The sequence below is a fragment of the Mobula birostris genome, chromosome 1 (assembly GCF_030028105.1).
Source record: "Mobula birostris isolate sMobBir1 chromosome 1, sMobBir1.hap1, whole genome shotgun sequence".
Lineage (NCBI taxonomy): Eukaryota > Metazoa > Chordata > Chondrichthyes > Myliobatiformes > Myliobatidae > Mobula > Mobula birostris.
Genome location: NC_092370.1, coordinates 52,896,151 through 52,910,022, shown reverse-complemented (window position 1 = coordinate 52,910,022; position 13,872 = coordinate 52,896,151). Strand labels below are relative to the sequence as shown.

At 42.7% G+C, this 13,872-nt stretch overlaps 1 protein-coding gene across 2 annotated transcripts in view; it reads right to left on the bottom strand.

Annotated features, from left to right (window-relative positions):
* prkdc (protein kinase, DNA-activated, catalytic subunit) overlaps positions 1-13,849 on the bottom strand; it is a 284,436-nt gene extending 270,587 nt beyond the window's left edge. For both annotated transcript variants that reach the window (XM_072255124.1, XM_072255135.1), the window contains exon 1: positions 13,696-13,849. In XM_072255124.1, coding sequence (XP_072111225.1) covers positions 13,696-13,849 — 154 coding nt within the window. The remainder of the gene's footprint in view (positions 1-13,695) is intronic.
* Between the last annotated feature and the right edge of the window lie 23 nt (positions 13,850-13,872).

Genomic DNA, 13,872 nt, shown 5'->3' with positions numbered 1-13,872 from the left:
ACGTTCGTGCTGGACGTTGGGGGGGAGAGAGGAGGTTTTCATGGTGGACCGACTCAAACCGGCCCATGTGGATTTGGCACAGCCGGTCCAGGCTCAGGCACCGCGGCGCAGGGGCAGACCTCCCAAACAGAAGCCAATCCAGACTGTGGACATTGGGGGAGGTATCGCCGGTTCTGGGGTGGGGGGGGGTTATGTGACGACCCACTTTCTGGCACACATGAACCGGCTCACAACAGCGCGTGCAGGCAGAGGACCGGCCCCAGAAAGGGCGCCAGGCCATCTTCACCAGCGGGGGGAAAATCCTGCGCGCGGAAAGGGTCTGGGAATATGCATTCCCCACAGCAGTCCTGCCCGAGGAGGGCGGGAACGGGAAGGCTTTAAAGCAGGCCGCGAAGTTTGAATAAATCTCTTTCATCGTGACTCTAACTCGCTGACTCCATGTGGTTATTCTAGCGCTGTGTGTAGCACACCGCTACACTTCCTCATTATTTTAGACACCTCTATAGATCAACACTCCATTCTCCTGTGGTCCAAATGAATAAAGTCCAAGCCTGATCAACCTCTCTCCATTACTCAGTCCCTCAATACAGGCAATATCCGTGTAAATCTTTTCTTGCGCTTTATTGTTTACCAGCACTGCACTTTCTCTGAAGCTTTTACACTTTAATCTTGTTTTACTTCAAAGTATTGTGTGATATGGATTTGTTCCGTATGAACAGGATGCAAGACAAATTTTTCACTGTACCTTGGTATAAATAATAAACCAACACCAATACGAATCATGGTATCTTCCCTGTAGCAGGGTAACCATCACTGATTGTGCTATTACAGCGGTCCCCAACCCTTTTTGCACCGCAGACCGGTTTAATATTGACAATATTCTTGCGGACCGGCCGACCGGTGGCGGGGGGGGGGCGGGAGTTGGTATTAATCACAACCGGAATATAGGTGATAAGTCAACTATGAGTCACTTATAAGTGGCTAATACACTCAATCTTGTTTCTAAAAGGGTTTATCTAATGAATTTAATATTAAACACAGCACATATTTTCCTCGCATGAATATAGTGTTAAGTCAATAGCATCATAACATTTTAAGTAACATTTGGATATTAAACACACAGCGCATATTTTCCCTGTATGAACATATAAAATCATTGCTACACACCAATATCGCTGAATCAGTGGGAGCCCTGGGCTTGTTTCCCTGCAACAAGACGGTCCCATTGAGGGGTGATGGGAGACAGCGATAGTCGAAGGGGGCACCTTATGTCCAGTCTATTCCGCAATTTAGTTTTTGTTGCATTTATTACAGAAAACTCCGCTTCGCAGATATGTTGGAAATGGAAGCAACGTTTTCAGTGTTTTCGTGGCTATCTCAGGATATTCAGCCTTGACTTTGATCCAGAATGCCAGCAGAAATGTTATGTCAAACATACTTTTCAGCCCACCGTCATCTGCAAGCTCGAGGAGTTGATCTTCCTCCCGCGCTAACATGGATGACGCGTGCGTAATGACCTCACGTGCGTTCAAATTCAATAGTGGGCATGACAGGGCATGAGGAAAGGTGCAGCTGACTCATATTGTTTCATATCGCCAAATCATATTGTTTCCTCGCAGCCCAGTAGCACATGCTTTGTGGCCCAGTGGTTGGGGACCACTGTACTATTAGACCATAATGTGATAAGATATAGGAGCAGAATGAGGCCATTTGGCCCATCAAATCTGCTCCACCCTTTCATTTCATCACAGCTGACCCAATTTTCCTCTCAGCCCAAATCTCCTGCCTTTACCCCATATCCCTTCACGCCCTGACCAATCAAGTACCTATCAACCTCTGCCTTAAATATACATAAAGACACAGCTGCCTTTGGCAAAGAATTCCACATATTCACCACTCTCTGGCTAAAGAAATTCCTCCTTATCTCCATTGTAAGAGTATGCCCCTCTATTCCGAGGCTGTCCCCTAGGGACTTAGACTCTCCCACCAGAGGAAGCATCCTTTCCACATCCATTCTATCAAGGCCTTTCACCATTCAATAGGTCTCAATGAGATCACCCCTCACTCTTCTGAATTCTGGTGAATACAGGCCCAGAGCAGTCAAACAATCTTCATATGACAAGCCATTCAATCCTGGAATCCAAATGTTGCCTCACCAATTTCTTGTACAAGTGCAACATAACATCCCAACTTCTATACTCAAGTTTCACGTGTAACAAACTCATTCATAAGGCCAGTGATGTTGTGGGGATGGAACTGGACTCACTGACGGTGGTGTCTGAAAAGAGGATGCTGTCCAAGTTGCATGCCATCTTGGACAATGTCTCCCATCCACTACATAATGTACTGGGTGGGCACAGGAGTACATTCAGCCAGAGACTCATTCCACCGAGATGCAACACAGAGCATCATAGGAAGTCATTCCTGCCTGTGGCCATCAAACTTACAACTCCTCCCTTGGAGGGTCAGACACCCTGAGCCAAAAGGCTGGTCCTGGACTTATTTCATAATTTATTGACATATTTACATATTACTATTTAACTATATGGTTTTATTACTATTTAATTATTTATGGTGCAACTGTAATGAAAACCAATTTCCCTTGGGATCAATAAAGTATGACTATGACTATTTATTGTCAAAGAATGTATAAATGATGCAACCTTGAGATTTGCTTGCTCACAGGTAGCCACAATGCAAGAAATCCGAAAGAACCCAATTAAAGAAAAAAAAAATAAAAAGACCAGCACAGCAAGAGAACGAAAGAAAATACAAATCATGCAAACACTGGAAGCGAACAACAGCATTCCAAAGCAAAATTGAGCCCTCAGATCCGAATGCCCCGACTGATGAAAGCCAGCAAGCCAAAATGCTTCACCACTACCCGGGGTAACTGTGACACACTTTCACAGAACCATATATTTATACTCCTAGGTCCCTCCCTTCAACAACGATCCCAAACGCCTACCATTTATTGTGAAAGTCCCACCCTGATCAGTCTTCCTAAAATGCAAATAGCTCACACTCATCTGAACTGAACTTCATCTGTCATTCCTCAATCCAGGTACCCAGCTAATTACCAATATAATTCTTTATAATCTTCTTCATTGTCTCCTAACAGATCTATTTTTAGTGGCATCTATACGCTTACTAATCGTGTTTTTGTGGCTTCACCTACATTGTTGATATTGATGACAAATTACTATGGGCCTTGCAACAGTACCTGAAGTACACCACAAACATGAGCCTCCTGTCTAAAAAGTTATTTTTTCATCTTCATTCTCTACTCTCGTCAAGCCAATTGCATGCACAAGTAACTTGGTCTCCCTGGATCCCACGCGATCTAATTTTCTATAGCAACCTACGACATCGTACAATCTGTGCATGAGGGCTGATTCTGGGGAATTCACATATTCTCGCACAATCTCATTGGCTTTTGAGGGGTGCTCCAATTTCCTCTTACAAAGATGAGCTGGTGGCCAAATGGTTACTACAAATTACCCTTTAGTGCGGAGATAAAGGGAAGCTGTGGAGTATGTGAGGAAAAGTAAGTTGACCCCAGGAATGAAAGGGTTAATGTATGAAGAGCGTTTGATGGCTCTGGGCTGTACTTGCTGGAGTTTTGGAGCATGAGTGAGAATCTCATTGAAATCTATTAAATATTGAAAAACAGAGATAGAACTGACATGGAGAGGATGTTTCCTACAGGATCAGCAAGCACGACCTCAAAATACAAGGACGCCCCTTTAGAATATAGATGAAGAGAAACTGGCCAGACGGTGGTGAATCTGTGGAATTTGTTGCCACAGACAGCTGCGGCAACTGAGTCATTGGGTATATTTAAAGTGGAGATTGATAGGTTCTTGATTAGTAAGGCTCTGTAAGGTTACAGGGAGAAGTCAGGAGAACGGTGCTGAGGGCTAATAAATCAGCCTAATTCCGCTCCTATGTCTTACCGTCTTATTATCAAAGGTTTTACTGAAATATTACGTCTACTGCCCTGCCCTCATTAAACATCTTGGCTAATTCTTTAAGGGAATCAATTAAATTCTTGAGCCATGATTGCTTGAAGCCATACTGCTTATTCCTAATCAACCCCTGTCCCCCCAAGTACATGTGTATCTCAACTCTTGGAATCCCTGCAATCATCATGACAGTACTGTTTTGCAAAAGTAGTGAAAGGTAGACCAGTAAAATTCAAACAAGCCATATTTGTAAAGATGAAAATCATATCATTGAAGTATCTGGACAAAAAATGAGATAATATTTTAAAATTTGGAGGATTTAAGTTTTTTTTGTAGTGACAATTACTTCAGGCAGTTCTGAAGTGACTGAAGTGCACAAGAAAGAGAGTAAAACATTGTCGACCATTTTGGCAGACAAGGATAATTCAATAGTCAAGAATAATGGAAAGATCAAAGATTGAGATAAAGAGAAAAAGACAGTAATTTGTGATATACAATTTAGGCTAAGGAAAATAAAACCCTGAAGGATCGTGCATGAGGTGAAGAGCAAATTTGTGGCTGAGACACACATGTGGCCAATTACATTTTTGGCATGAAGTCCATTTCATATTGAAACATCATGCTGTGGTCAGGCCTGAGAATGGAGAATTCTGGAGTTGATCACTTTGCCTTTTCTTCAATGAGATTAGACCAGCAGGAGGCTGCAGAGGGAGATACTGCGCATGATTTGGATAAAACTCAATCAAAATGTAACTCTGCATCAGATGTTCTCAGGCCCATAAATTTTAAGGGCTAACAGTACACCAGAAGAGTAAACTCTAGGAAGAGGTACAGTCGACGTTTCAGGCCGAGACCCTTCATCAGGACTAACTGAAGGAAAAGTTAGTAAGAGATTTGAAAGTGGGGGGGGGGGAGGGGGAGATCCAAAATGATAGGAGAAGACAGGAGGGGGAGGGATGGAGCCAAGAGCTGGACAGGTGATTGGCAAAAGGGGATACGAGAGGATCATGGGACAGGAGGCCCAGGGTGAAAGGTAAGGTGGGGGGGGGGAAACCCAGAGGATGGGCAAAGGGTATAGTCAGAGGGACAGAGGGAGAAAAAGGAGAGTGAGAGAAAGAATGTGTGTATATAAGTAAATAGCGGATGGGGTACGAGGGGGAAGTGGGGCATTAGCAGAAGTTAGAGAAGTCAATATTCATGCCATCAAGTTGAAGGCTACCCAGACGGAATATAAGGTGTTGTTCCTCCAACCTAAGTGTGATTTCATTTTTACAGTAGAGGAGGCCGTGGATAGACATGTCAAAATGGGAACAGGATGTGGAATTAAAATGTGTGGCCACTGGGAGATCCTGCTTTCTCTGGTGGACAGAGCATAGGTGTTCAGCAAAGCGGTCTCCCAGTGTGCGTCGGGTCTCGCCAATATATAGAAGGTCACATCGGGAGCACCAGACGCAGTATATCACCCCAGCACAACTCCTTATAATTCCGTCTGGGTAGCCTCCAACCTGATAGCATGAACATTGACTTCTCTCACTTCTGCTAATGCCCCACCTCCCCTCTGTACCTCATCCGTTATTTATTTTTATACACACATTCTTTCTCTCATTCTCCTTTTTTTCCCTCTGTCCCTCTGAATATACCCCTTGCCCATCCTCTGGGTTTCCCCCCCTCCTTGTCTTTCTCCCCGGACCTCCTGTTCCATGATCCTCTCATATTCCCTTTGCCAATCACCTGTCCAGCTCTTGGCTCCATCCCTCCCCCTACTGTCTTCTCCTATCATTTTTGATCTCCCCCTCCAACTCCCCCTCCCACTTTCAAATCTCTTACTAACTCTTCCTTCAGTTAGTCCTGACGAAGGGTCTCGGCCTGAAATGTCGACTGTACTTCTTCCTAGAGATGCTGCCTGGCCTGCTGCGTTCACCGCAACTTTGATGTGAGTTGCTTGAATTTCCAGCATCTGCAGAATTCCTGTTGTTTGCGACCAGAAGAGTAAAGATTGATTCTTTGAGAATCTTTGGTAGGAACACGAGTGGGTTTGCTGTTCCCTTGAGTTGTATAGCAGCTAGTGCATCAATGGTCTAGGTGCCAAAGTACTACAAGAAAAAAAAGATAACTAGTATGAGAGAATGAAATTGCCCATTGGCCACAATTGGGATGATGTGGAATCGTGAATAAGCTGATCTAAGATCAAATAAAGAAGATTGCCAAACTTCAAAAATCACAGGAGACTATAAATTATTTTTGTAATTCTTTATTTTCAAAATTGAAAATGTTTCAATTACAATACATTTTATTTCCAGATTTTCTCTCCCCTTGAAATCTTTATTAAATCTTACAATCTAGCCTCAAAAATCATGCATCATCTACTTTCAGGTCCATATAGAACTGTACAACATGGAAACTTCAGCCTTAGATGTCTGGCCAAACATGATGCTGAATTAAACCACATCTCTTCTACCTGCATATGATCCATATCTCTCCATTTTCTGCATATTCATGTGTGTATCTAACAGGTTCTCAAATGCCTCTTTCATAGCTGTTTCCATCACTACCTATGGTACACTGGTCCATGCATCTACCACTCATTGTGTGAAAAAAAGCCTTGTACTTCATGCTTGCTTTAATCTCCCCAAACGACCCTCCCCCACCTCAAATGCTTGCCACAAATACTTGTCATTTCTACCTTGGGGGAAAAAAGATTCTGACTGTCTCCTCTATCTATGTCTCACATAATTTTTCAACTTTTTGCAGATCTCCACTTGACTTCCAATACTCCAGAGAAAACAACCCAAGTCTGTCCAACCTTTCCTTGTAGCTCACACCCCCTGACTCTTGCAGCATCTCGGAAAACCTGTGCTGCACTCTGTCCAAAGATGGACTGGGGTGACCAAAATTGCACACAATACTCGAAATGCAGCCCACTCAAAGTTTTACAAGAGCACAAAAGCAGCCAAAGGACAACACACCTTTTAATTTCACTATGAATAAAGCTCCCATTTGGCACCTAACTATGTTAGCAGAGACAAAATCAAGATTGCCCAACAGAAAGCAGATGTAGAAATCCATAGACCTGCTTGCATAGAAGAATAAAGCTAAAAACATTGTTACACACCAATCCTGTGCTGATTTTACCATTCCACATTCTCCTTACAAGGCATATGAATTAATAACAAAGATATTTTTATGTACAAAGTATACTTCAGTGTATGAAAAGAGATAAAATCTTTATTATATTGGTAATCAAATTTTTAAACATGACATAAGAATTTGCCATTCTTCTTGTGAAAAATATTTTGTTCTATTCTTAATGAAAATCTGCTTAGCTTAATTGCCTAACACTTACAGTAAGTGCCAAGACCCCTGTCTTATTAGTTCATTACAAATTTAATATCACTTCAATGTTAACTGTATCAGAATGAAATTATCTTATAAATTTGATACTATGTACATCAGATGTGGAGAGGATGTTTCCACATGTGGAAGAATCTAGATTAGGTGTAGCTGTGCCGTTGTCCAATTAAAGCAGGTGAACCAAAACTTGTTTTCCAGATTAATGTGAGTGAGTGGAGCTCTCTTCCTATAACAAAAGTAATAAGTGAATGGGCAAGTAGGAAACTACATCAATGATCTTCAGGTCTCACATTCAAAGCTTAAGCACAGAGCAGCTAGGCCGAAAACACAAAAGGAGAGGTGGGATTCAAAGCAGGCTGAAGTACAGGGATGAGCCCTCCTCAACTGAGCAGCTTCTTAGAACGTACAATCACCTGAAAATAAGATAGATGACCTCAGGGCAAGGTTGCTGTATCTGAGGCAGATCTCAATTGTTTGTTGCACTGAGACTTGATTAACAGCGAACACGCCAGATGTAGCTATCCGACCAAAAGGCTTTATGATTTTCAGAATGGATCGAACCTCGAATTCTGGTAAGGAAAAGGTGGCGATGTATTATTTTTTAGTCAATGCTCGTTAATGAAAGGACACTGGAGTTATGCCAACTTCTTGTTCTCCTGACATAGAACAACTAACAATTAAATGTAGACCATTCTACTTTCCTCGAGAATTCTCATCTGTGATCTTGACCGCAGTTTACATACCACCTGTGGCCAATTACAAACAAGCACTGACGAAACTCTACGATGCTGTCTGTAAACAAGAAACAGCCCATCCCGACGCATTTCAAATTATAGTCAGTGACTTTAACCAGGCCTGTCTGAAGAAAACCCTGCTCGATTATCACCAGCACGTAACCTGTTGCACCAGCAGTCCTAGAACACTAGTTCACTGCTATACTATGAGAAAGAATACCTCTCGTTCCTTCCATTTTGGCAAGCTGAATCACTTAGCTGTACTCCTACTAGTTAGACAGAGCCTAAAGAGCAAACTCCAGAGATCAAAGGTGATCGCAGGAGGCTGAGGAATGGTAACAGGATTACCTTGAGTCAGTGGACTGGGCCGTGTTCAAGAAGTCATCTGAGTACCTGAATGACGACATCAGGGGTGTTACAGACTTTATTAAAGCAGCTGTGGGTGACTGCGTCCCCACAAAATTGTTCAGAGTTTTCCCCAGTTAGAAGCCCTGAATGAACAATGAAATCCAGAACCTCTGAGAGCCAGATCAGAAGCACAGAAGTCAGGAGATCAAGAATGTTACAAGAAGTGCAGGTATGATCACCAGGAAAACAACTCTCGAGTGAAGTGGAGATTCCAGGTTAGACTTGAATCAACGAGGGATGCTCGACAGCTGTGGCAGGGTTTGAATGCCATAACCTCCTACAAAGTTAAATCTTGTGACATAAGGGACAGCACAGCTTCGCTTCCAGGTGAGCTCAATACCTTCTATGCTCGCGTTGACCACCAGAACAGGGAGCAACCATTATAATGATCCTTTAGACTCAGTATCTGTAGATGACGTAAGGACTAACTTCAAGAGAGTGAATTTAAGGAAAGCATCTGGTCAGGACGGAGTACCTAGCTGAGTACTGAAGACCTGTGCCGACCAATTGGCTGGTGTGTTCACTAGGTTTCAATAGGTGCATTTAATGTCAGAGAAATGGATACAATATACTTTTTCTTTGCAATCATCCACAAAAACAGAGCAGTGCCCCGAAGAATGAATGACAGTTAAATGTTAGAACCCCTAAGCCCCCCCAGCTCCCCCCACGCATAAGCAGCAGCAAAGCAACAACCCCACCTCCCCCACCAGCAAAAAAACAACAGCGGCCCCACCAAGCGCTCAAGCATGTAGCAAAGCATCGATAAAGGAACAGACTTGCAGTGCCCAAGGACTACTCGTCCACCCGGTATTCGACATACCACAGGCTCTCTCTCCCTAAGAGATGTCCCTGTTTCACAGCGAGAGGGGAGACATAACAAACAACTCGTCAATTTATGGTGTTAAAAGTCTGTTGCATCGCTTCTTCTGAGCTCTGTGCCCAAAGAACTCGGGTCTCTGGGCACACAACCAGCAGCCAGCTTGCTGCTTTCGAGCTGTCTCCTACAATGCACCAGGCGGCGGCACCAACCTCAAGTCCGCCCGTCTCTAGATATTCACGGATACTGTCAACTTCTCACTCCCACATTGTGTGGTACCCACCTGCTTCAAGCAAGATTCTATTGTACAGGTGCCAAGAGGGGAGGGTAGTGGGGTAGGGAGGGAACGTCGACTCAGACCATGAGAGGCCTGCATCAGGCATTTTCACACCTTACAAGGTGCAGTTTGGAAGTCTGTGTGGGGCACCACTCCTCGCACAGACACTAGAGCAATGTGTGGTTAAGTGCTTTGCTCAAGGACACAAACATGCTACCACAGCTGAGGCTCGAACTAATGACCTTCAGATCACTAGCCGAACACCATAACCACTTGGCCACGTGCCCAACAAGAGTGTGGTAACCTGTCTAAATGACTATCACCCAGTGGCAACCTGTCTAAATGACTATCATCCACAGTGATGAGTGTTTTGAGAGGCTGGTGATGAAGTATACCAGCTCTTGTCTGAATGGCAACTTGGATCTGCTTTAATTCGCCTACCAAAGCAACACGTCTACAGCAGATGCTATCTCGTTAACTCTTCACACAACACCGTAACACCTGGACAGCAAAGATGCATACATCAAGATACTCTTTATCGATTACAGCTCGGCATTTAACACCATCACCCCCTCATAACTAATCAATAAGCTCCAAGACCTGGGCCTCAATACCCCCTTGTGCAATTGGATTCTGGATTTCCTCAAGTGCAGACCCCAGTTGGTATGAATTGGCGAAAACATCTCCTCCACAATCTCCAACAGCACAGGAATACCACAGGGAAGTGTACTTAGCCCTCTACTCTACTCGCTTTACACCTATGACTGTACGGCTAAGTACAGTTCCAATACCATATACAAGTTTGATGATGACACCGCTGTTGTGGGCTGCATCAAAGGGGGTGATGAATCAGCATACAGGAGGGAGATTGAAAACTTGGCTGAGTGGTATAATAACAACAACCTCACACTCAACGTCAATAAGGCTAAAGAGCTGATTGTAGACTTCAAGAGAGGGAAACCAGAGGTCCATGAACCAGTAATCACTGGAGGATCAGAGGGGGAGAGGGTCAGTAACTTTAAATTCATGGTTGTCACTATCTCAGAGGACCTGAGATAGTAATACCCATGAATTTAAAGAACAGGTTCAAGAACAGTTACTACCCCTTAACCAACAGGCCCTTGAACAAAAGGGGATAGCTACACTCATTTAAGGACTCTGTTATATTGTTATTTCATGCTTGTATTTATTGCTATTTATTTATATCTACATTTGCACAGTTTGTTTACAGTTACTGTTCTATAGATTTGCTAAGTATGCCCACAGAAAAAGGATGTCAGGGTTGTATGTAGTGACATGTATGCACTCTGTTAATAAATTTTACTTTGTACTTTGCAACATCTTGTGTAAGATGAACAACACACACAAAATGCTGGAGGAACTCAGCATTAGAGGCAGCATCTATGGAAAAAAATACAGTCAATGTTTCAAGCTGAAATGTCTACTGTACTTTTTTCCATAGATGCTGCCTGGTCTGATAAGTTCCTCCAGCATTTTGTGTGTGTTGCTCAGACTTCCAGCATCTGCAGATCTTTTCTTGTTTGTCTTGTGTAACGTGCCAGGACTGGGCACCAATACATGAGGGAGGCATTTTCACCTTCCAATTTGACCAGAGATGGAGAACGATAGAGAGACCAACTGCGAGGATCAAAAAACAAAAGAGACTGAAAGAACTTCAATTAGTTAACCTTGATACAGGGAAAGATGTCATGCAAGAGCAAAAGGAGATAAAACTAGATGTGGTAGATTCAACCAAAACAGAAACAATAGGATATGAAGATATAGAATGAACAAATCCAGTGCAAATTTTGAAACACAGCAATGTTATCCTGGTAGGTCAATATAATCAAAAAATATAGAAAAGCTATGTACTATTTTTTCTAAATGGACAGTATAAATGTACAAGTCCTCTCATGTCAAATAGCAGAATAGTTATTATAGATCATTATGCAACTCGCCTTTTAGTTCCCAGGAATCTTCCTTCCTCAGCTCTCATGCCTAAATCTAACACAGTATTTGAAACTTTTAACTTCCATTTTAGATGTCTACTGACAAATCTGTATGTGATGTCAATAAACTGGGAGCTACTCGAAGGGGATTAAAATCAACCTCCACCCAACATAACTAACAAAATATCACAAAAAGTTCTACCACAGTTACCACATGTACCTTCGATAATTGATTCAATTTTTAACCTGCATTTAATGTCCCCCAAAGATAGAATGGATTTGTCCTTGTTTTGGGTCAAATTATTTACAAAAGTGTGTAGCAGAGTGGTTGTTTCTGTTATTGGATTAGTTGTCATTTTTGAAACAGTGATCCAAACACCCAAGTTTGAATTTGACTGCTGCAGCTGAGTAGCTTAAATCCACAGGGTTGGGCAACAGGTCAGAATAGTAGTCAATGGTGCTGCTTGACAAGTCAAGCAATTCAATTCTCCGGTGCCATCTGTGTAGATAGCGCACCTGTCACCATATGGGTTTCTACTGGGTGCTGTTGTTTCTTCCCCACAAACCAGATATGTCTGGAGGTTAATTGTCTCCTGTAAATTACCTACTGTGATGGGGAATAGGAGCCAGCATGGGCCGAATGGACAAGTGGTCCCCGTTTTGTAATACCCAAGTATTAAACAATAGAGCGTCACTGACTGAAGTGTCTTCGAAGTTTTGTCAACACGTGCAGGTGAGCACACAGGGAGATAGCATACTCGACCACTGCTACTCTCCCTTCCGCAATGTTTACAAAGCGCTCCTTTAACCTCCGTTTGGAAAATCACATCACTCCTCCATTTTGCTGCTGCCAAAGAACACGCAGAAGCCAAAGCGAGAGGTGGCCATAGTTAACTGCTGCATCACCGCCTTGTACAGAAACTGTACTTCCCTCAATCACAGGTCTCTGCAGAGAGTGGTGCGGACAGCCAGCGCATCTGTAGATGTGAACTTCCCACTATTCAGGTCATTTACAAAGACAGGTGTGTAAAAAGGGTCCGAAGGACCATTGGAGACCTGAGTCACCCCAACCACAAACTGTTCCAGCTGCTACCATCCGGGAAACAGTACCGTAGCCTAAAAGCCAGGACCAACAGGCTCCGGGACAGCTTCTTCCACCAGGCCATCAGATTGCTTAATTTATGCTGACACAGCTGCATTTCTATGTTATACTGACTAAACTGTTGTAAATAATATTTATTATACATTACTATAATTGCACATTTAGACGGAGATGTAACATAAAGATTTTTACTCATGTATACAAAGGATGTAAGTAAATTCAATTCAATAATAAAGTCAATTCAATTCGAGGACAAAAATTAGATTCCACAACAGTAACAATAAAGATAAACAATTGTTATATAAAAGAAAACACTCATTTGGTTCACTAATGTCTGTCATCCTTAACCAGATTTATAAGTCGTGTGAACTCGTTCTTTGTTTCACAGGCAGTTAACAATGGTCATTAAATGTGAACATTGCCAGTTATATCCATACCCCATTCAAGTAAAATTCAAAATATTAGTAATTTTTTAAAATTAGGCCACATTTTAAAAATACCGAGATCAGCAAGTTTAAACTTATTTTGCATACTATAAAATTAAGCGCTCAGTCACTATTGTAACAGACCAATTTGGGAAAAATAATCTTCAAGCGAATGAAGCTTATATTTCTTCTGCAGACACAGTATCTATGAATTCTACTAAAAGCAGTCTGCAAAATTGGTGATTTGCTTCGTCTGTTTTTAATAGTCCTTATACTCAATCGTGTCTATCGTTTTCGGAGTTTTTCCCCCGATTTTGGACTGCAGCTTTAGAATCCTAGAGTCTAATTATTGTTCTGCAATCTACGGCTACAGAACTATTACTTGTGCCTAGTGTCGTCTCTTGTTGCCGGAAGTGCAATTATATTGCGGCCTTTCCAAAGATTTCACTTGGATGACAACTTGGGAGATCGGGAACGACGCGTTTAATTTTCTGGTTTATCGTTAATGAGACTTCCTCGGAGAACTGGTTTTTCTACAATGAGTAATCCCAGGAACTGGGATGAAAGAAACACACAAATGAAACTGTCGCTTCACTAATAAGCGATCTTAATTTAACCAATTTCCCCCGGGATCAATAAAGTATGACTATGTAATGCATATACGCACCCAGCCTGCTTTCATTACTGGTATCCAGAAAGTCGTGGCTGAGGTTGGTGATAACATTGTGGGATTCCACAGACGCGTTTTTGCTGTCCTTGTCTGCCAGCAGACTGTACAACTTGAGCAGCTGCCGCTGGGCTCCGTCCGCTGCCGCAGCCATTCTCCCTCCCAGTAAGACACCGC